The sequence below is a fragment of the Garra rufa genome, chromosome 18, assembly GCF_049309525.1.
Source record: "Garra rufa chromosome 18, GarRuf1.0, whole genome shotgun sequence".
NCBI classification, from domain to species: domain Eukaryota; kingdom Metazoa; phylum Chordata; class Actinopteri; order Cypriniformes; family Cyprinidae; genus Garra; species Garra rufa.
Window position 1 is genome coordinate 10,559,829 of NC_133378.1, and position 23,381 is coordinate 10,583,209.

General features: G+C 38.3%; 1 protein-coding gene across 3 annotated transcripts in view; it reads left to right on the top strand.

The window, feature by feature from the left end:
• Nucleotides 1-23,381, top strand: part of LOC141291688 (ankyrin repeat and SAM domain-containing protein 1A-like) — a 116,302-nt gene that overhangs the window by 50,586 nt on the left and 42,335 nt on the right. For 2 of the 3 annotated variants that reach the window (XM_073823847.1, XM_073823849.1), the window contains 3 exons: nt 12,738-12,788; nt 15,462-15,531; nt 21,599-21,711. In XM_073823847.1, the coding sequence (XP_073679948.1) occupies nt 12,738-12,788; nt 15,462-15,531; nt 21,599-21,711 (234 nt within the window). The remainder of the gene's footprint in view (nt 1-12,737; nt 12,789-15,461; nt 15,532-21,598; nt 21,712-23,381) is intronic. The other variant, XM_073823848.1, reaches the window with a different exon arrangement.

Consider the following 23,381-nt stretch of genomic DNA (forward strand, 5'->3'; position numbering starts at 1 on the left):
GAGTTGGAGGAGAGATTCCATCTTGGTGGAGGTGGGGAGGATGGAGGTGCTGGAGCAACAGCATCTGCGAACTCAGACATGGTAAGCGCTACCCTTTAAAGCTACAGTAATGATATGATTGGAAGATGAGGAGGTAATTAGTGACGCGAACGATTGAGTCTTCCTGCCAGAACTTGCGCTAGCTTCATTTCCATTTAAATGTTAAATTTTTGAACTAGTGGTGGGGCTTTAGAGTTGGTTGTAGAAACCCCAAATTTGGTGAGATCACAATTCATGGCCATCCCTACAAATGTGCCAAATTTCATCATTTTCCTATGTTCCATTCATAGGGCTGCCATAGACTCACATTGGGCGAAAATTGCTTTTGGGATGTGAAGAGACTTTCAACCAGCATACAAAAACTGTTTTTGAAGACAATCACCTATTCCACCTTTAAAGATTAACAGTCGAAAACAGCTTTAGTAAATAAGAGTTTCTGTTTGTTTAACAAACACTTTTACACTATTGTTTGCTATTTAAATTCATATTTGTAAACTTGCTACAAGTTGTAAAACCAATTTTGCATACTTCAAAGATCATCGAAATAGATAAATTCAACACTCTTTTGCAAGTGTTTGCTGTGCTTTTAATATATTTCACTAAACTTTTATTATTTACCCTTTTTGCGCCACCACATTCGATTTTAATTTCCATAAACACCAATTTGGCATGTATAAGCGATTAGCACACGAAACAGACTTCCGTAAACAAGATTTCCGCTTTGTTGTGCCAGAACACATTTTGCCAGTGTTTGTGATGCAACATTGTTTACAAAGAAAGGCTGTTTTGCACTGAACCGATCTGAATGGCTCGGAGTCGACTGGCACCTGTCTTGGCAGGAGTTTGGACTTGTTGAATGGATGGCAGCTTGGCTCTTTTGTGACTGGTTCTTGTCACTTGGTCTTAGTCCTCTTGCCCCTTTTGTTCGCCCATGCCAGCCTTGCCAGATGCCTGGGGTCTTTGTAGTGGCACAGCAGTTATCTATTCTGAAGAGGGCCACAAACACACAATCCTCCTCGTATGCACCCCACGGCTCAGCTATACTTCAGCTGTCGACCTGTGACTCCGCCGCGGCCTTTGACTCCCCTATTGTTTGAGCTGTTTACCATGAAGAGGCCCTTGCCGGCCATTCACAATGAATTGCTCTCACTAGCTCTCTGCATTATCTCAAGAAACTGACTACAGGCCCTGAGAATCAATAACATTGTTTTGTTTTGAGTGTGTGTTGTGTATGTGTGTGTTTTGTGCCTGTGGGGATCACAGGCCAGACTCTCAGGTTTGGTTTATCTTCTTCACTGAGGTGCATTTATTCTGCCTGCTAGTCTACTGATGGGAATCTGAATTGTGTTTTCAGTACTATTTTCATATTGGTTGAGAGTGACCCGCGGCTCAAGGTTGTGTGTGTGTGTGTGTGTGTGTGTGTGTGTGTGTGTGTGTGTGTGTGTGTGCACCTGGTATTCATCACGTTGTGGGGACCAAATGTCCCCACAAGGATAGGAATACGAGTAGATTTTGACCTTGTGGGGACATTTCTCAGGTCCCCATGAGGAAACAGGCTTATAAATCATGCACAATGAGTTTTTTTGAGGAAGTAAAAGTATGCACAATCTCCTGTGAGGGCTAGGTTTAGGTGTAGGGTAGGTGTAGGGTGATAGAAAGTACGGTTCGTACAGTATAAAAATCATTACGCCTATGGAATGTCCCCATAAAACATGTAAACCCAACATGTGTGTGTGTGTGTGTGTGTTTAGACACTCTTTACTCAGAGGCTGAGCAAAATCTATGTGTTGGAGTCAATCATGTATTTCCTGTTACTCCTTGTGGGTTTGAAGTGGGTCATGAGAATTTTATAGGATAACCACATGAGCCATATTCTTCGTGCATGTCAGTGAGTTGAATCTAATGTGTCAGGCTGAAGATCAAACAAGACATTTCATTAACATTTCACAGACTAACTCATATCCCTAAATCAGTGTCTGTCACCTCTGATTTTCTGAACACTGCTATTGATGGCTACAGGCAGCTTAACAAACAAGCTCTCATTACGGTAAATAGTCACATTTCTGATTATGAATCCTAATTTTTTTTTAACTAGGTGCAATATGATTTGATTCATTTGTCTGAGTTTGTCACTCATTTGGGTTTTGTTTCTGTCACAGGTGAAAAAACTGTTCATGCACAGCTATCAGAAATGAAAAACAACTTTTGTTTAGTAAACATGTGAAATATGGTCTTATAATCAGAAAAATGTTTACAGAAATGAACCAAAATATAACTGCAAGCAGCAATTAAGGGGCCAAGCACTACAGAAGCAAGGTAGTGATCGTCAGACCAACAATGAGCAACAGAAACCAATTTAATATAATTATAGTCAAAATGGCTAAAAAACCAGTAATGTGATTTAATGGCTTATCACTTTTGACCAATAGGTGGCACTTTGACACAAAGTTTGCTGTCAATATGTCAAAGCTTTGTAGAGATACAGGCTCAGATGCAGTTTAGCATTATTCCAGAAAATTTGTTGATTTGTTAAATAACCATTTCGTATATCGACACGAAATCTATAACTTTCTGCCAGTGTGATCTGAAGATGATCCAAATCAAATTTGGTGAAAATCGGACCAACAGTCTAGGAGGAGTTTGAAAAAGTAGGTTTTCAACATAAATTAAAATGCCAGACAGGAAGTTTGGCCAATTATGGCAAATTTGGTACCTATGTTCCTGACATAACCCAAAGAATATATTAAGACCAGTTTACAATAGACCAAATTAATCACAAGTTATTAGCATTTTTGGAAATTTCCCAGAATGTTTTGAGTAACATCAGGGCATGGTGCCGAAGACACATACCGAGTTTAGTAAAGATACATGAATGCATTTGTAAAATATAGCATTTTACGTCAAAATTCAAAATGGCTGACCCCCAAATTTAAAGAGTTTTGTGATTTTGGTCAGACCATTCAGAAATAGCTGTTTTTCATATCTCCTGACCACTAGGTGGCACTGCACCAAAACTGTGCAGGTGGCCTCAGGTCATGGACACAAACCAAGTTTGGTCTCAATATGCCAAACCGTTGCAGAGATATAGCCTCACATCAATTTTTGCGTCAGATTCTTTGTCAAATTCGTTCGTGGGTTATTTGAGAACAGTTTGACTAATCAACTTGAATTTCGTAACTTTTTGCCAGGATTGTCTAAAGATGATCTGAGACAATTTTTGTGAAAATCAGACAAATCGTCGAGGACGAGTTTGAAAAAGTAAGTTTTTCGAACTATTAAAAATGGCGAAAAAACTTGACCTAACAAATTTGGTGTCCATTTGACTTGGCATGAGCCAAGGACTCGTGCCAAAATATTTCTAGACCTTATAGTTCAAAAGTTACTAGCGTAAACATGAGTGAAAATTTGGACAAGTGATGGCGCTAGAGAGTTTGAGTTATAGACTCCAAATTGGCTGTGGTTTATGTTGAGAATGTCCTCTATCTGTGTGCCAGATCTCATAACGTTCTCGCAAGTTGTTCACATAAATCATTTGCAAATAAACATCGTTCCATTTAACGAGTCAAAGAGAACAAAATCATTACTTCCTGATAAACTGATAAAATTATCACTGAGAAAAGTAGAAGCCACTGAATATAATAATTCTTATAATAAATGACATGCACCTCAGAGTGAGCAGACAAAGTACAATAAATGCAGTCATTGCTTTCAGAGGTGGATGCCTGCTTTTTGGGAACTCAGTTGTATAAGACAGTTCTGGGAGGCAATTATGCAGATATACTTTGACGACAGACTTTGCTCAGGCATTTCAGATTTACCATAACAACATTTCAGAACAACAAGATCGGTCCGCAGGTTAGTCAGGTTATTGCCGTCCCATCGCGCAAATTTGAACTTGAATAACAAAGTTGAGAAAAAGTCAAACATTACTTTTTTTGATGCGCATGGAGGAATTTATTCAGCAAACGTTTTATTCTCTCATTATTTGCTTTAACCCTTTCTCGCAGGTCTCTCAGGTCATGCTTGTTATAACACACATTGAGTTTGGTCTCAATGCATGATATAGCAAGTTATAACAAGATATAGCCTCACATCCATTTTTGCATGCTCTTCATCAAATTCGTTTGTGTGTTTTTTGAAAACGGTTTGACTAATCAACTTGAATTTTTTTGCCAGCATGGTCTAAAGATGATCTAAGCCAATTTTGGTGAAAATCACACAAATTGTTGAGGACGAGTTTGAAAAAGTATGTTTTTCAAACTATTAAAGATCGCGAGAAAGCTTGACCTAACGAATTGTACATTTTGGTGTCAATTTGACAATTTAGCCAAAAAATAATTTCTAGACCTTATGGTTCAAAAGTTATTTCCATGTACATTAGTTCAAATTTGTACAAGTGGTGGCGCTAGAGAGTTTGAGTTAGAGACTCCAAACTTGCTGTGGTTAATGCTGAGACGGTCCTCTATCTGTTTGCCAAATTTCATAACTTTTCCACAAGTTCTATGCAAGTGGCTGCCATGGACTCAAGAGCGGAAGAAGAAACAGTCCCATTGTGCAAATTTGAACTTGAAAGTTAAACATTACTTTTTTTTTATACGCATAGAGAAATTTATTCGGCAAACATGTTTCCATCTCTCATTATATGCATTAAGGCTTTCTAACACAAGTCAGAAAACCTTTTTTTTTTTTCTTTTAACAATTTGTGATTTTCACCACTTGTTTCTGATGCAATACTTCACAACTCAAATGTGCATAAAAACAAGGTGATGGAAACCTAGAATAGCCTCTACGAATACACTGGTTGAATATTTTCTCGTTCTAGCTGGAACATAATAGCTGCACAAATGGATTTGTAATGCCAGTGACATTTTTTTTATGTGATATTGTAATTTCAGGGATGAAAAAATAATGTAGACGTAATTCAAATGTGGGACACTGCATTTGTCATGCAGGCAGTGGGACAAAACTCTCAATTTCTGGACTGACCTGCAAAATGCGGGACAGGTGGTCGCCCTATGCCTGCCGTTACTACAATCGTTATCAATAAATGTGTCAGAAAGGCAAAAAATAACTTTTTTTTTAGTCAGACACCTTCAACATTTCTCACATTATCACAGTTTATTCTCTATAGTTTAGAAAATGGTAGAAAAATATGACAAGAACTCAGAGTTACTATTGATAATGACAGATGACTTTGATAGAAAGGTATGTTATGGATTACAATCAACCAAAAATTATTTAGACAACTGTTAGTATGATAATATTTACACAACTATCAATACTTTGTTGACCAATTACCAAACAATTCTTAGTTTTGTTCAGTATTTCAGTATGTGGTGTAAAAAGGTCATATTAGCAATTAAAGAACAAAACACTTAAGCAAAGTCCATAATTTTTTTTTATCAATTTCACTGGTAGACCACTGTATAAAGAATTTTTGTGTGTAATATGTCACAGTTTACTTTTTTTTTTTCTCTCTCTATCCTCACTTACATAAATGAACTATAGTGTCCTGCACCCACTAGTAAAAAAATCAAACATTATATGTGGTGTCTGAATAATTTTTAGTTTGACTTTGTAACTGTAATAATGATGAAAAAAAATCATATATTTAAGTTAGAGTTTGTTGCTGAAATCTGGTTACCAGTCAAAGTTGAAATTTATTTGTTAGTACTGTTGTATTGGTGCAGTTTGCAGCTGCGAATTTCTGTAGCATTTAAACAGCCATCTTTCACAATTTCTACACGTTGCCCTGTTATTTGCATGTTAATTTAATATTTTGCATGATTTGATAGCTCTCTGCTACTAGACACATACTGCTCAGCTTGTATTGGACGTGTTTTATCACATTTAAACCCTTTGCTCAGAATTTTGCGGATTTAATTTTTTTTTTCCAACCAATGCACTTCTATTGTTATATTCTTTTTAAAGCTATGATTTTGTTATTTTTAGATGTATGTGTGTGTATGTGGTGTGAGCTGGTTTGCAAACACAAGCAGTATGCTTCGTGATGCAAGCTCTCTTGCTGATGCAGAAAACATTTAATTATTTAGCGTTTATTCACTCATTTATTTCCTTTGCATGCAATATTTCTCAGTTTGCTTCATTAATTGAGCCGTGCATAATGCGTGTGTGATTATAAGCACGCTTGGCCTTATTTGCATGCAGCACGGTTCGTCTGGACTAAGTTTAAACCTGTCAGCCTGTGGAGTCATCCTCTGGAGATCTCCAGCTCTGTTTAGAGAGTCAGAGATAATGACAGGAAGAGATGCTTGAGGAAGCTCAAGTAAGCTCAAGTTTGTTTTCTGAAGATGCACTTAAGAGAGAGAATTTTTTATTTTATTTTAAGAGGCTGTCATATCACACTTGGGCCAGCATTAGTGTTGAATTGCCTCTAGATGGCTCCATGTAATGATATTAGCTTTCTACTTTGGTTTTTCCTGATGTTTGGTGGAACAGAAATAAGACACTATTAAATCAATACAGTGTCAACTTCAGACAAGATGTTCACTTCCAGAACAAGAATGTACAGATATTTACTCACCTCCTTGTCATCTAAGATGTTAATGTCTTTCTTTCTTCAGTCGATAAGAAATTGTGTTTCTCGAGGAAAACATTTCAGTAATCTCCATATAGTGGACTTCAATGGTGCCCCTGAGTTTGAACGTCCAAAATGCAGTTTAAATGCAGCTTCAACGGGCTCTAAATGATCCCAGACGAGGAAGAAGGGTCTTATCTAGCGAAACGATCAGTCATTTTTTAAACAAACTCACAATTTATATACTTTTTAACCTCAAATGCTTGACTTGTCTATGTCTATGCGTATGAGCAAACTCAGTTTTTTTCCCCCGGTTCAAGACAGTTAGGGTATGTTGAAAAACTCCCATCTCGTTTTCTTCCCCAACTTCAAAATGGTCCTGATTCGCTGCAGAAGTCCCGACCCAGTGTTTACAAAGTGAACCTCTTTACAAAAAAAGTTCAGACTCCGGGGCACCATTTAAGTCCACTATATGGAGATAATTCCTGAAATGTTTTCCTCAAAAAACATACTTTCTTTACGACTGAAGAAAGAAAATCATGAACATCTTGGATGACAAGGGGGTGAGTAAATTATCTGAAAAGTTTTGTTCTGGAAGTTAACTAATTAATTGTCAATGTCGTAATACAAAAACTTAATAGTGCCCCAAAAGGGGGAAATACAAGTTCTTTTTTTTTCTTTCAATTTTGAGGTGAAATATAATTAGTGTATGTTCTTGATTCACCAAGTTACAAGTGTTCATGTACCGTTTGCCCTGCTTAATTATGCTTATGCATTTCTCTGCAGTGAAATATATCACAAGTTGACATGACCATCAGTTCATTATTCATCTTAATTTCTTTTCCAATTGTGTGAAAAGGTCAGCAGACACACTGATTATGTTGAAGAATACTGATGTAGATAGATATGAGAGACTTTGCATTTTTAAACGAGGCAAAGCGTTTGTGGTAAAGAGGAGTTTGGGTTAAATCGAAGTTTGTAGCTGCAGTTGTCACTCACAGGTTCTGCACACTGCAAAAAATGCTTTTCTTACTTAGACTTTTTGTCTTGTTTCCAGCCAAAATATCTAAAAATTCTTAAGAAGGATTTTCTAGACAAGTAAAAATGTTCTTGTTTTCAGAAAAAAGTGTTTACTTAGAACAAGCTAAATAATCTGCCAGTAGGGTAAGAAAAATAATCTTATTTCAAACAGAAAACAAGATTATTTTTCTTAACCCATTTGCAGATTATTTTGCTTGTAAAACACTTAATTTTGACTTGATTTTTTTTCTGAAAACAAGACAACTATTTTTACTTTTCTAGAAAATCCTTCTTGATTTAAGAATTTTTAGATATTTTGGCTGGAAACAAGACAAAAAATTTAAGTAAGAAAAGCATTTTTTGCAGTGCACTTTCTTGTCCCTTATACACTTTTTAAATGTATTTTTTTTAAGAAGTCTCTTCTGCTTACCAAGCCTGCATTCATTTGATCCAAAGTACAGTAAAATATTTAAAATAACTTTTTTTTCTGTTTAAATATATATTAAAATGTAACCATTTCTCCAGTCAGCCTTCAGAAGTCATTATGATTTTATGATTTGATGTTCAAGAAATATTTTGATGAGGATTCATTTGATAGTGAATAGAATTATCCAAAGAAATTAATACTTTTATTTAGCAATGATGCTTTAAATTGATTAAAAGTGATGATAAAGACATTCATAATGTTACAAAAGATTTCTATGTTAGATAAATGCTGTTCTTCTGAACTAAAAAAAAAAAAAAATCTACTCTGCTGTTGTCATCATATTACTAATTATAAATGTTTTTTGAGCAGCAAATCAGAATATGAGAATGATTTCTGAAGGATCGTGTAACTGGAGTAATGATGCTAAAAATGCAGCTTTTAAATCACAGGAATAAATTACATTTTAAAATTATATTCAAATAAAAAGCATTTATTTTAAATAAAAATATTTCAAGATTTTATTGTTTTTGCTGTACTTTGAAACACATAAATGCAGGCTTGGTTAAAAAAAAAAAACATCAAAAAATCTTACTGTTCAAAAACTTTTGACTGCTAGTGTATGCTTATTTAACCCATTGCACAAAATGTTGCATTATTCAGGACAGAAAATACAAAAATCAACTAAAATATTATTCCTTGTTTCAATAAATAACATATTCATAATCAATAAATTAGCATATTTTCAGTCAGCAAATGTTCCTTCATCAATCAAGGTGCAATCAGTATGGACTGATTAATATTGACATTTATTTCAGCTGTTTCGCTACATTTACATTAGCATTATTGACAAACTCATATCGTTGGACCACTTTTTTGTAAAAGACAGGAAGTAAATATCTGTTCATGTGCGGTGAGCTCTCTAGCAAATGCACTGTATATTGAAAATGAGAAAACTGCTGTGGGACAGAGAGATGTCAGAGATAACTGATGACTCGTCTTCCTTCTGATGGATTCTGGATGAGACTGGAATGAAAAAACTTCACACAGCTTATCCTTAAATCAGAAATACTCTCCCATTGTAGATAGAGCCAAAGAGGCGGTAACGTCAGGATCAAAGCGTTCCCACTTTCCTCTTTCCAAGAATATTCTTTTTTTTTTTTTTGACAGCTATTCAAGCGTTTGTGCATCTTCAAAGGGTTTATTCCTGGAAACATGGTCAATGAGGAGTCGAACCAACCTGGAGGTCATGTTTATATTTACATTGACCAAAATTATAAACACAACACTTTTGTTTTTGCCCCCATTTTTCATGAGCTGAACTCAAAGATCTAAGACTTCTTCTATGTACACAAAAGGCCTATTTCTCACAAATATTGTTCACGAATCTGTTTGTGAGCACTTCTCCTTTGCAGAGATAAACCATCCACTTCACAGGTGTGGCATATCCAGATGCTTATTAGACAGCATGATTATTGCACAGGTGTGCCTTAGGCTGGCCACAATAAAAGGACACTCTGAAATGTGCAGTTTTATCACACAGCACAATGCCACAGATTTCGCAGGTTTTGAGGGAGCATGCAATTGGCATGCTGACTGCAGGAATGTCCACTAGAGCTGTTGCCCATGAATTGAACGTTCATTTCTCTACCATAAGCTATCCCCAAAGGGGTTTCAGAGAATTTGGCCGTACATCCAACCGGCCTCACAACCGCAGACCACGTGTAACCACATCAGCCCAGGACAGCCACATCCAGCATCTTCACCTCCAAGATCGTCTGAGACCAGCCGCCCGGACAGCTGCTGCAACAATCGGTTTGCTTAACCAAAGAATTTCTGCACAAACTGTCAGAAACCGTCTCAGGGAAGCTCATCTGCATGCTGGTCGTCCTCATCTGGGTCTCGACCTGACTGCAGTTCGTCGTCGTAACCAACTTGAGTGGGCAAATACTCACGTTCGATGGCGTCTGGCACTGTGGAGAGGTGTTTTCTTCACGGATGAATCTCGGTTTTCACTGTACAGGGCAGAGGGCAGATGGCAGACAGCGTGTAGGGTGTTGTGTGGGTGAGCTGTTTGCTGATCTCAATGTTGTGGATCGAGTAGCCCATGGTGGCGGTGGGGTAATGGTATGTATGTTATAGACAGCGAACACAGGTGCATTTTATTGATGGCATTTTGAATGCACAGAGATACCGTGACGAGATCCTGAGGCCCATTGTTGTGCCATTCATCCACGACCATCACCTCATGTTGCAGCATGATAAAGGCCCGTTCACACCAAGAACGATAACTATAACTATAAAGATAACGTTCTAAAAATCGTTTCAAATCGTTTCAATGGACACACCACAACTATAACGATACAGGGCAACGATATTGTTGGGATCGCTTTTAGAATGATTTTGTACAGCTGATAAATGATAAAACACTGACAGCTAATCAGACTTCATCCAAATTTAAAAGGCTTGTGCATTTGAAATAGCGGGCAACATTGTAGAGAAGCAAACAGACATTGCACAGCAAACATACCATAAAACATAAAATTGCTTTAGGAATTCAGTATTAGGTTGGACAACATTGTCCTGTCTCCTTTGAAGGTGCAGTAGAAAAGAGTCCTTATTGTTTTTATTTCCATTACATTGACTACGTTAGAGAAATGCTAGATTCGATGCGCTCGAAACTTGCATACTGAGGACATCTACTGGTTGAAGTTGCTGAGGACTGGGGCAAAGTCATATTCTTCGATGAAGCCTCTTTCTGATTGTTTGGGGCATGTGGAAAAAGGCTTGTCCGGAGAAGAAAAGGTGAGCGCTACCATCAGTCCTGTGTCATGCCAACAGTAAAGCATCCTGAGACCATTCATGTGTGGGGTTGCTTCTCATCCAAGGGAGTGGGCTCACTCACAATTTTGCCCAAAAACACAGCCATGAATAAAGAATGGTACCAAAACACCCTCCAACAGCAACTTTTTCCAACAATCCAACAACAGTTTGGTGGAGAACAATGCATTTTCCAGCACGATGGAGCACCGTGCCATAAGGCAAAAGTGTTAACTAAGTGGCTCGGGGACCAAAACGTTGATATTTTGGGTCCATGGCCTGGAAACTAGGGGTGGCACGGTTCACAAAACCCACGGTTCGGTTCGTATTACGGTTTTCGGTTCTGTACGGTTCTTTTTCTTTTTTTTTTTTTTTTTCTTTAACACTCCAGAAATTTACTTTGGCATATGATATGTAGCTAATTATCTACAATTTAGGATACATTATTTGAAAAAAATGTTATATCATGTAATCATGCACAAACTGAATTGGACTTGACTTTAAGCACATTAGTGGGACCAAAAAAAGGAAAGCTAGGGGAGATTTTGATACAGCAAGAGAGAAGACATTGATGACATGCTTTTCATTTATTTGGCAAAAACAGGAGAATCTGTATTGCTATCTCTACAGGAATTCATGTGCCTTTTTAACACATAAAGATTCAACTGAAGAATTAACTTGCATTTGTCAAACTGCCAACTTCAGTGTAGCTCTTACAAAAATTGTATCTTTTAAAAGAAAAAGAGAGGAAATCTTTAAGCTCTGTCTTTTAAACAAGTGATTGGTTGGTTCATGTCACATGACCTGCGGTGCGTTTGTGGCATTCTGAAAAGTTGACATGTTTCAAAGTCCCTTTAAGGGTATTCTATAGTCTTTGGATGGTTTTATCTCGATGCGGCACGGACAAGCCTGGAAAAAACGAGCGCGGTGCACAGCGTGCGCGTCGCGACCGCGTCGCTTCCATTATGAGCGCGCATATCGCGCGTCTACATTTGAAATGACGAACTTGAGCGCGCAAAAGACGCTACATGTAAACGGCCCCTTACAGTATGCTGGCGCATCCTCCAACTCCGGGCAGCCTTCCTTATCTCTCCCACTTGCCATTTCTACATGTGACGTAACCTGCAGCACTCCACTTTTACTGTCTGTATGTCCACACACACCTCTTATTTCCCGCAAAAAGGACACTCACTACGTGCATGAGGCTACATTGCGCAGCCGTTGAACCGTGTGAGGCACACACGCACCGAACCGAGACAAGCGAACCGAACGGTTCGGTTGTTTTTTCATGTACCGTGCCACCCCTACTGGAAACTCCCCAAATCTTAAAACTTGTGGTCAATCCTCAAGAGGCGGGTGGACGAACAAAAACCCACTAATTCTGACAAACTCCAAGAAGTGATTATGAAAGAATGGGTTGCTATCAGTCAGGATTTGGCCCAGAAGTTGATTGAGAGCATGCCCAGTCGAATTGCAGAGGTCCTGAAAAAGAAGGGCCAACACTGCAAATACTGACTCTTTGCATAAATGTCATTTAATTGTCGATAAAAGCCTTTGAAACGTCTGAAGTGCTTGTAATTATATTTTAGTACATCACAGAAACAACTGAAACAAAGATCTAAAAGCAGTTTAGCAGCAAACTTTGTGAAAACTAATATTTGTGTCATTCTCAAAACTCTTGGCCACGACTGTACATAGAAAAGTCTTAGATCTTTAGAGTTCAGCTCATGAAAAATGTGGGCAAAAACAAAAGTGTTGCGTTTGTAATTTTGCTCAGTGTAGTTGCCATTAACTGTAATAAAGGGTTTCTGAATTGTGCCATTGTCAAGGGTCAAGCTTTGTTCTCCCTTTAAGCAAAAAACAGCAATTGAACAAGAGTTGGTTTTCTCCCTGCAGAGACAAAGGCATTCCCTCTCTATTCCATGGAGACATCGGCCGCCCCAAAGAGTAAGATCCTCCACAAGTCCCTCTGGCTTCATGTTCACCTCTGCTGTTCTTCTACTCTTTACTGCAGCTCGCAGATTCCGCAGAAACAACCCTTCTTGACGGACATTACTGATAGCAACCCCCCTTTTTTTTTACTATAACAGAGGAGAGGAGACAGGAATGCGAAATAGGAAAAAGAGGAGGCCAGGATAAGGGAAAACTCCTCAAGCTTGGATTCGAACTCGGGACACCCATAGCCTAATTGCGCTTTAATTCGGATTATCTTGTTTTTAGTCAAAATATAAAAAAAAAATCTTAAATTAAGATGAAACAGTTTGGTTAACATTAACATTTTTGGGTGAATTATTGCTTTAACTAGAACTGAACTGTTAAAAATAAATAACACTGAAAAAAATGTATAGATTCACCAAAATTGAAGCTGCCGAAAATCTCCGGTTGAAAAGGGTATTTTTGGTTGAAAGAGAAAAATTGTTGAAAATATATTCTGTGCTGCACCACTATATAATAAGTAATAAATAATATATTGATATTTAATATTAGTATATGTCCAATTACTTTAGATTATTTAATAAAATAATAAATAATTATTACAAAGCATTTTCAGTTTTGGGTTTTGGCTAAGTGCATCCAGAATTTTTGGTTTTGGTTTGAGTCTTGGTAGAATTTTTGTTTTAATGCATCCCTTTAAAGAAAAAAACAATAAACAAAAAAACATTTAATGCTATTTTAATTCATAATAAATGTTTCCTTGGCAACTAAATGAAATAAATTACTAAAAATAAATAATAATAGTAATAATAATAGTAATAAGAAAGAAAGATATAAAAAGCTATATTGAAATAAAAATGAAAAAAAAAAAAGAATAAAAAAAAAAAAAATACTTAAAATGAAAATAAAAGTTCATTCAATATGTTAAAAAAAGACGATTGTGACATTCCAAACCAGTATGTTCGTGCTGTTCTTGCCCATGCGGACCAAAATTAAAGTCATGACTAACTGAAAATATTTACCATCACATATTTGACCACAAAGATGGACCACAAAACTAGTCATAAGGATTTTACACCATCTGAAAGCTAAATTAATAAGCTTGTTGTTGATGTATGGTTTGTCAGGATAGGACAACATTTGTTCGAGATACAACTATTTGAAAATCTGGAATCTAAGGGTGCAAAAAATCTAAATACTGAAAAAATTGCCTTTAAAGTTGTCCAAATGAAGTTCTTAGCAATGCATATTACTAATCAAAAATGTTGGATATATTTATGGTAGGAGATTTACAAAATATCTTTATGGAACATGATCTTTACTTAATATCCCAATGATTTTTGGACTTTTTAAAAAATTAATAATTTTGACCCATGCAATGTATTGTTGGCTATTGCTACAAATATACCCATGTTACATAAGACTGGTTTTGTGGTCCATGGTCATAAATGCTTTTGCAGCATGAACATTCTTCAAAATATCTTTTTTTGTGTTCCACTGAAGAAAGTCAGTCATACGAGTTTGGAACAACACAAGGATAAGTCATGATAGAACTGTTAAATATTTGTCTGTCACTAAAAGTTTGCAACCCTTGTCAGTGTCTTCTCGCAGCTCTCTCTCGGCCAGCTTTTCTTGGCGGTGGTGGCAGGATTCAAGCCCTCTCTCCTTTTCTCTGTCTACCGCTCTCTATTTGACCCTGCTACTTTGGATAAGCTATTGCTCGGCAGCTTTGCTGTCACTTAAAATGATCCGTTTTCTTTTACTAACTCATAGTTCATTATTTGAGTTTCCGCCAGTGTTTAATATCAGCCGCACAGACGCATTATCCCCCAATTAAAATAATTCCTGTGCGTCATTTTTAAATGCCTCGTCACCTCCTCCATTGTCTTCACGTTGCATAACTCCACTGTTGTACTGAAGAATTAAGAGCTGCTTCCACACAACTGCTAAGGACAAATATCTTAATCTTACGGACTCAGATGCGGCCTGTTTTTGAAGTTATTGCATTCAGGTTTCGTGATTGAATTAATGAATCCCCATAGTGCAATGACAACCCAGACGGTGCTGATGTTATGTAATCAGTGTCCTTTCAGTCACCGCAGCAGTCTGTCAATCACTGGAGGGTGTGGACATCATGATCAATGAACGCTGACTGCAAGTGAAGAGTTGCTTACAAGACTTTGCTAACTTTCAGAAATGTCCTGCATTGATATATTCGGGATGCAAGGCAGAACTCCTACCCTTATGTTTTTTTTAGACAGTGTCTTGTAGTCTGACATTTAACTGGTTGGACTAGTGATTGATGATGGTGACTATATGAAATGACATCTTGGACATGTTGTTCCCCTGCATGTTTTTGAGTTTACCTGTATGTCTTGGTGTTTACTTTCTTGGGTGTTTGGATTAATGGGTAAGAACTTCACTGCACCTGTAACTGTATTGGTCAGGGCTGGTGCAACAAGATATTTTGCAGTTTCTTATTTGCATTGTGCATGATTCTTATAACCTTGGGATGATAGATGGTGTTTTCTCGGTCGGATTGGTTGCTGCATTACTGCTTCGTCTGCACTGCTGGGAAATCATAAATGCAAAGTTTTAACATAAATCGCAGCTGCTTTTTTCACATTGCACTGTGGTAAGTGCTTTCATTTGGTTGTTTCATAGCGTTCGTTTTTTCTCTTACAGATTGAGAAGATCATGACTCTAATTGGTGCTGGCATCGACTTCTCCAAAGATCAGGAGTGCCCTGCCACAGGTATGTGATGTTGATGCTCTTTCATCTTGTCAGCTGTATCTATACAATGCTTTCCTGTTTTATTATTGTTCAGCTGACAGACGCAAGGAGTTTCTGTCAATCATGTGCATGCGTAATCCCACTCTCTCTCCCAAATTACTTCCCTCAAATAAAATATGAAATTTCAGACTAGCTCATGTGTGCATACAGTTGGAGTTATCACAGAATAAACCCTGACAAGATCTTCACTTTCAGAACAGACATTTCCTGATAATTTACTTACCCCCATCCCATCCAAAATGTTCATGTCTTTCTTTTTTCAGTCAAAAAGAAATGAAGATTCCAGATTTTTCTCCATATAGTGGACTTCAGGGGTAGCCAACGGGTTGAAGGTCCAAATTGGAGTTTCAATGCAACTTCAAAGGGCTCTAAATGATGTTGAAGAATAAGAATCGTATCTAGCAAAATTATCGGTCGTTTTCTAAAAAATATATATATATATATATATTGCACTATCTTCACACATTACACAATAATGTTGAAAAGCTCATGCACAGTTAGTTCTTAATCTGTGTACTTCGGTTCAAAAAGGTAGGCTTCAACTTCAAAATCGTCCAACATCTTCGTTTGTAAAGGGGAACTTTGTTTTGTAAAGGGGTATGACTTTCTTTGCATGTTCATTTTATAAACATGGGGTCAATACTATGGCTGCCCCCTAATAGTCAACTAACCATTGGTCGACCAAAATTTTATTAGTTGCTTAGTCACAGAAAAAAAATTCCACAGGAAGTGGCGAAGTCACGCAGTCTGTGATGGACAGATGGTTAACGGCTGGTCTATGTGGTAACGTAATACATTGGGCAGGACATACAAAGATTCACCTATCATTCATCAACCTCAAATATGACTTTGCAACTTTTACATGGCTGCTCAATTTTATGTTAACCTAGAAAAATGCGCGCTATTGAAGTGGCTGTGCGGAGTGTGGAAGCTAAATAGTAGCATGACAGATGGAGGCGTTGGTGCGGTCACTTGCTCTTTGGTCATACAGATTAAAGTAATACATCTTTTGAATCTGTAAAGACTCTGTTTATTTGTGTGCACTCAGAATAACAACGAAACGTTGCGCCTTTGTAAAATAAAGAAAACAGGATGTGCTTTCTGCAGTCTTGGTCTCTGTGAACTTGAGCATGAAACTTTAAAACTCTGTGTATACTTGCCTTACAGACATGAAAAATATATAGAGTGAAATGTCTACTTTTAAATGAACCAATTCAAATAGAAAACAAATTCTCAGATTATATAATGTATGAAACATGCATACAGGTGCATCCACTATTCAGAGACGCCAAGTCAGCGTCGCCGACTTCATCTCTTCAGCTGAAAACAAAGAAAGCACTAGTTTATCAATACATTATTAAAACTTTAATGCAGCCTTCTTACTGTTTTTCCCTGACACATTCATAATCATTACTTCTGTCTGTATGCTGTGGCAAGCTTTATGCGAATGCCTGAGCGGTTATTAGGCTGTGTAGGCAATTGAAGGTTCATTATTATGATTTATATGGTTTATTAATAAACGTGCGACTAATAGTAGACTAATGCTTAAAATGAACGACTACTAGTCGACCAGAAAAATCTTTAGTTGAAGGCAGGCCTAGTCTGTACTTCCGCCTGTGTTTTTGTGATAAAAAAAGAAAAGTATATAATTTTTATTTATTTATTTATTTTTAATGACCCTTCATTTCGCCAGATAAGACCCTTATTCCTCAGCTGGGATTGTTTAGAGCCCTTTGAAGCTCCACTGAATCTGCAGTTTGAACCTTTAACCCATTTATCCCCATTGAAGTCCACTTTATGGAGAAAAATCCTGAAATGTTTTCCTCAAAAACCTTAATTTTTATTGGACTGAAGAAAGAAAGACATGAACGTCTTGAATGACATGGGGTAAATGGAGTAAATTAGGGGGAAATTTTGTTCTGGAAGTGAGCTAATCCTTTGAGGGGTTGATTCTGTGATAACAACCGGATGGATGTACAGTACATTACCCCACTTATTACAAATCTACTTAAGTAGACACGAAATATAGATTTAAGATTTTATTACCTCCTTAAATGCAAAGCTTCTACAATGGAAAACAGTTCCTAACAAACAGCTGTGAGCCTAGAAGTTGTTTAGACAGATCGTAAATTAAAGGCGTAATGCACAGTCGTATCACTAATTACACAGCTTTTCACCACATAAATAAAGACGAGGACAAAGCATCTTAAAATCTTACCTGCTTATTATATTAAATCCACTATAGTGTACAAGATATTTGTCCTTGATTGTAATGTTAAAGGAGAACATTTTAACACTTTATTACCACATGCCTACTATTAATAGTCCCCTGGTTTCGTTTTACAGTAAATACAATCAATAACTTGAGGGAAGATGATAGCAATTACGTATGAATAAAAGGAGAGAGAGTGTGGCGGTATGATACAAGCGATGTGAAAGAAGCGCTATCAGTTGGTTATGATGACAGTTGTTGTGGAATAACACATCTCAGAATGTCGTGCCAATCAGAGTCAAGTATCCTAGAGAGCCATGTAATAAATAACATCTATCCAGTTGTTAAGTCTAACGTCATGTGCCATCATTCCCAAACGCTCCTTTAGTTACCTAAAACAAACAACCAACGGTACAAGGAATGCGCTCATGGTGTGCTGTAAATATTACTGAAAAACCATGATCCTAACCTTTATCTCCATACTCAAATCTCAGTTGGCCAGGAAGTAATATTTTGTGAATCAGGACACTGTGAGCCAAGAGACTGTTGTGTTCACTGTGATTTTTAAAAGTGCAGCTTTGATGTGCTGATAAATGGCTGTTGAGATAGGAATCTCATTTGAAATGGAGTAGAAGCTTGGGCCTGGAAACAGTATTCAATATTTCATGAGCAAGCTTGTCTTTAATTGAGAGAAGAGGAGAGAAGGTTTTGTTTTTGTTTAATTCTCATTATATTCTCTTTGGTGTCCTGGTTGTAGCTGACCATCAAGTGTCTTTCTGGATCGTATGTTTAAATGAGAATCTGTCTTCGCCTCGGCTTCCCTCCCTATGAAATTAGACCTGACTGAGCAATCTAGCAACGAAACTCAATAACCTATTGATGGGCAAGAGAAGAGCGAAGGCCAAGTCCAGAAGAGTTACATTAGTGAACAGGGGATATGGGGTTGGCTGGCCCTTTAAATGGAGAATGAGAAATCCCAGTGTGCCGTTGAAGGACGAGGGGACACTTGAGAGTTAAATCAATGGACGCTGAGACGCTTGACGATTCCGCCTTGGTGATGCGTGACCTTGTTCTGTATGGAGGCAGCTTATTGACCTTCCTCTGGAATTAACAAAACTACAGCAATCCAGACCAAAGAGGACGTCATGCTTGCCGTACCATTCGCTCCTGTAAGCGTAAAAAATGGATGGGAAAGCTGCTGTTCTTAAGATTAAGCCTTGAATAAAGCACCCTTCTCATATCAGTTGATCCTAAAGCCTGTAAACACTGTTTCAAGTGGTGTGTGTCTCTGCAAGAGGCCTTTGTGTTCCAACTGGGTTCATTGGCCCATATAAGTGCAAAGCCTACTGTAGCTAGAGGACCAGTCCTTCCTCTGTCCTCTGTCACGTGGCACTGCCTCTGACCTCATTTCCTGTTTCCTGCGGGCATCCTACTTGGACACGACTCTTGGTTTTTAATTTTATTAGCAGCCAGCATTTATTACTTCAGATCATAGTGATATTAGACGTTTGAACAGAATTGTAAACAAAGTATTATACTGCGAAGGCCCAAAGGCACAACGTTTTGTGCTTTGGACATAAATAATACCATAAATCATGTGGCTTGAAATCAGCCTTAGGATTTTTGGATAAGCAAAGAAATGGAAAAATATATCTAGGGACATTTTGTTTGAGGCCAACAAACCACAATCTAGATACCTTCGAGACTCTACACTCTGGTCAAAATGTCTGAAAATTCATCACCTTTTGTGCACTAGAGAACTTAGACTTGGCTCAGCTGTTCTAATACCACTGGAAAACTCTGTAACTTGCGGTTTAGCAATTCATTTTAAAGGCATTTGTAACATCAACAACACAGTATTTCATTAATAAACTCCTGCAACAGGATTGTTGGCAGAGTTTGTCCGTTTTGTGGGTAAAGGTGCTAAAATATTAACATGCATGAGTGTCAGGGGAATTAGAAGAAGAACTGCCCCGCAGCTTGGCAATAAACCCAGAGCTACATCCTCCAGCCTAGAAGCTCTGCATATGCCTTGCTGTTTGTGCTTTGCTTTCTGGGTAGACACCGTTTGGCTTTTTCCCATTCTTTGTCTTTTGAATCAATGCCTCTAATATTGTTACCGTAATCAACAATACCCTGCCGACAGAGTAATGGTCCTGGTTGGGTCAATGAACGGGACAAAGGTTTGATGAGTCCGTAGATAATGGACAGCAGGCCCGCATTTTCTTTTAGGGGAAGAGAGAGTGAGGCAGGGAGGGGAGGAGACTGGGAGAGGGAGGGGAGAGCCAGAGTGAGGGAGAGAAAGGAGGAGACGGAGCAGAAGCGCTGCAGAACAGAATTGACAGCGTCCGGTTGAACAGGGAGACCGCACCTTCTGTGCTGAAGGGATTACTGCTGCGTTTCTTACAACATCCAGACTCGTCCGCACCGCAAGTGTGTCAAGTTTTACCGGCATTCTCTGGAGCAGGGTGGGGGGTCGGCAGACACCTTACTGACCTTGCATTACTAATTCAACAGCAGCCACGATGTCTCGAGGAACTAGAGGGATATCGAGATGTCTGCAGCGTACTCTTGAGGATTGACTGATTGTGGGACGTGCACCCACTTTCTCTGTTCGGACCTCTGTAGGACTCTGGGAGACTTTGATGTGTTGGAAAAGCAAGTCTTGTACTTTTGCAGTTTCGTGTCTCTAATTAAGTTGAATGACTCAGGCGGATACTTGTTCTCATTGGTTTTTCCACTTGCTTTTGCTTTTAATTCTGCTTCGATTACACAGACTTTATTGACAAGGCTTACATTTGGTGCCGTCTTTTCCATCGGCTTCTTCTGGATCTAAATTTAATCAAAGTAAGACATATTTGTTGTGGAATAAAGTTGATATCAAGAGTTTTGTTCAAGCAGAGACTTTTTTGCTCTTTGCCTACCGTCTCACGTTCCTTTGATCCTGAGAATCACAGAGTGACTTTGTGCAATGCAAGGCATGCAATCCTGCCTGGCTTTTAAGTAGCGCTATCGTAGAGATTGGATTAGAAGTTCATTTGCATGAGGAGTACAGTACGCAACTTAAGAGTTCCCAGGCTTACCGTAGAGTCCCATAGCAATTTTTAGTCACTCTTAGGTGACAAGAAGATTCACTCTGCATCATTTCAAGGGATCGGTAGACATTGCTTGGAAGTAATGACTGTTTTGGGATAGTTTTCTTGTGCGCCTACCTCCACATGGACACCCAATGAGGGAACTACTAACTTTCAATCGTCTTATCCTCATTAAACAGCCCAGTCAATTAGGACTTGCAAAGGTGGATTTGCAAACATTTTCGCATTTTCAGGAACTAGTCTATCTGGGATTATAAGGAAACTGGTTACCATGGTGCACATCGTCTTCTATGACTTTTTGGATTGTAAAATCAAACCTTTGATTCATAGGGCAATTTCTGGGCTTGAATGGAAACTTTGATGATTGCTTGTCCCAACGCCCAGTTGTACTTTATAGTAACTGCTAAAACCTCTCCAATGTAAATTGATTCATCAAGGGCATAATGTGGAATTTAAATCTGTGATCAATCCCAGCATTGGGCCCATTTTTTTTCTCAAATTCGCCGACAACAAACTTCATTCTTAGCAAGCGTGGTTTCGCCCCTGTTGTGGGAGCGGCCACACCTCTCGGCCGGGATCCTGTCGCCTCTGCCGTCTTGGTGTTTGTGCTCTCGGCACTGTTGGCCGAGGATGATGTGGCAGTGCCACGTCTCTTCCTCAGAGTGCCGATGCTACCGTCTCAATGGCTTCTCGCTGCTCAAGCGCCTTCCTCTGTCCGCAGGTGGATCCGGGAGGCTACTTGAACAGCCGGTCGGTGATTGGTTGGAGCATATAGGCCTTCCGCAGTATGAGAGCAAGCTACTGCTCAATGGCTTTGACGACCTACGGTTCATGGTGAGTAACTCCTACCAAGTTTCTTTTATTATTTCTACACTTTTAAAAATAAAGGTGCTTCAAAAGGTTCTTCACAGCAATGCCATAGAAAAACCATTTTTGGTTCCACGAAGAACCATACAGCCTTTTGAGAAACAGAAAGGTTCTTCAGATGTTAAAGGTTCTTTATGGGACCATTTAGACAAAAAGATTCTTCTATGGCATCGTGAAGCACCTTTATTTGTAAGAATTTATACCTGTGCCTACTGTACTGTGCTCTCGAATACTTTGTTGTCTTTCTATGCCTTGTTCTTATTTTATCAAATCAGATTGTTATTAAGAAAAAATGATTACACATTACTCATCACCAAAGAGCTTTTGTATGTTGTGCATGCCAGTTTTGATGCTCTAGTGGTTGGAGATTATGCAGAGTGATTGCCTTCATGCAAACACTCAGAATAAGAGAGTTTTCTAGTACCATGGATGAATAAGCATTAAGTGTTTGCAAGTATACTGCCGTAGCAGAGCGAACCTGCAGCCAAGCAAACTTCTGTAGCAGCAGCAGGACAGTCAGCATTCCTCTTAAGCTAAGAGGTCAAATGAACAGTGAGGGTTCTTTGGTCTTAACATGATTTGCCATAGCAATAACAGGCTCTTAATCAAGGCAGATGCCCTGGTCTTTATCGAGGGCCTGAATGATCAATCATTAACAATCTAATTAGGACGTTGTTACGAGATTGGATGCTAAGTGGAAGTTTGATTTAGACAGAGCTCAATCACTTCCGATAGCTGCAGACTGTAGACAACAGAAGTTTATAAAACACTAAGCCTGTGGAAAATAGACTTTAACAATCCCAATAAAGAATGTGTTTAAGTGGCTAAGCCACCAAGTACAGTGTCAACACCAAGAATGATACCTCAAATCATGAGCTGTTACTTTTCTAAGCTACTCCTGATGAATTTCACCTGGTGGATGATAAAACAGGCCAAAGGTTTTCTCTGAAAGGAGACGCAAGTCATATCTAGGGACTAGAATATCATAGACTGGTGTTGAGATCTTTTGACATGGGTTCCAGAACTAGAGCACATTTTCTCAGTTTCTTGAAGAGCAGGTCACATGGGTTTTCAAAAAAATAACTTTTTAGCAGTTTGTAACGTACCTATCCTTTAACGTAAACAGTCTGCAAAGGTGTTAATCAAAAAAGTGCATGCTAAATAAAGATGCCTGCCTGCACGTGAAATAAATATACTCTGACCTGCCCACAAACACTTTCGCTAGTTGGTGTGTTTACATTATGTCAAGAAGACGCTGTGTTCAGTTCTGTGAAAGAAAGTTTGTTTTGTTTTCAATGCCGAAAGACAATGATGTGGAATCAGGTGTTGAAATTAATTTTTCCACGATACCACAGCAATACAATTAAAACCTTTTGTTGTGTGCTCGTCATTTTACCGAGGACTGCTTCTCTAATCTTGGCCTTTATCTTTTTTGGCTTGTAATCTTCTTTATTTTCGACTAACAAGCGTTTCCGAACCACAACCTGTAAGTACGATTGATACGTTATGTGTACATTTTCAAGTGAGTGCTCAAAATATCTAGTTGTTTGTGCTAATATGTGATGTATACCTAGTGCGGCTTTAGGTTTTCAGGTAAACCACAATGTTATTGTCTTACTGAAATAGTTCTAATAATT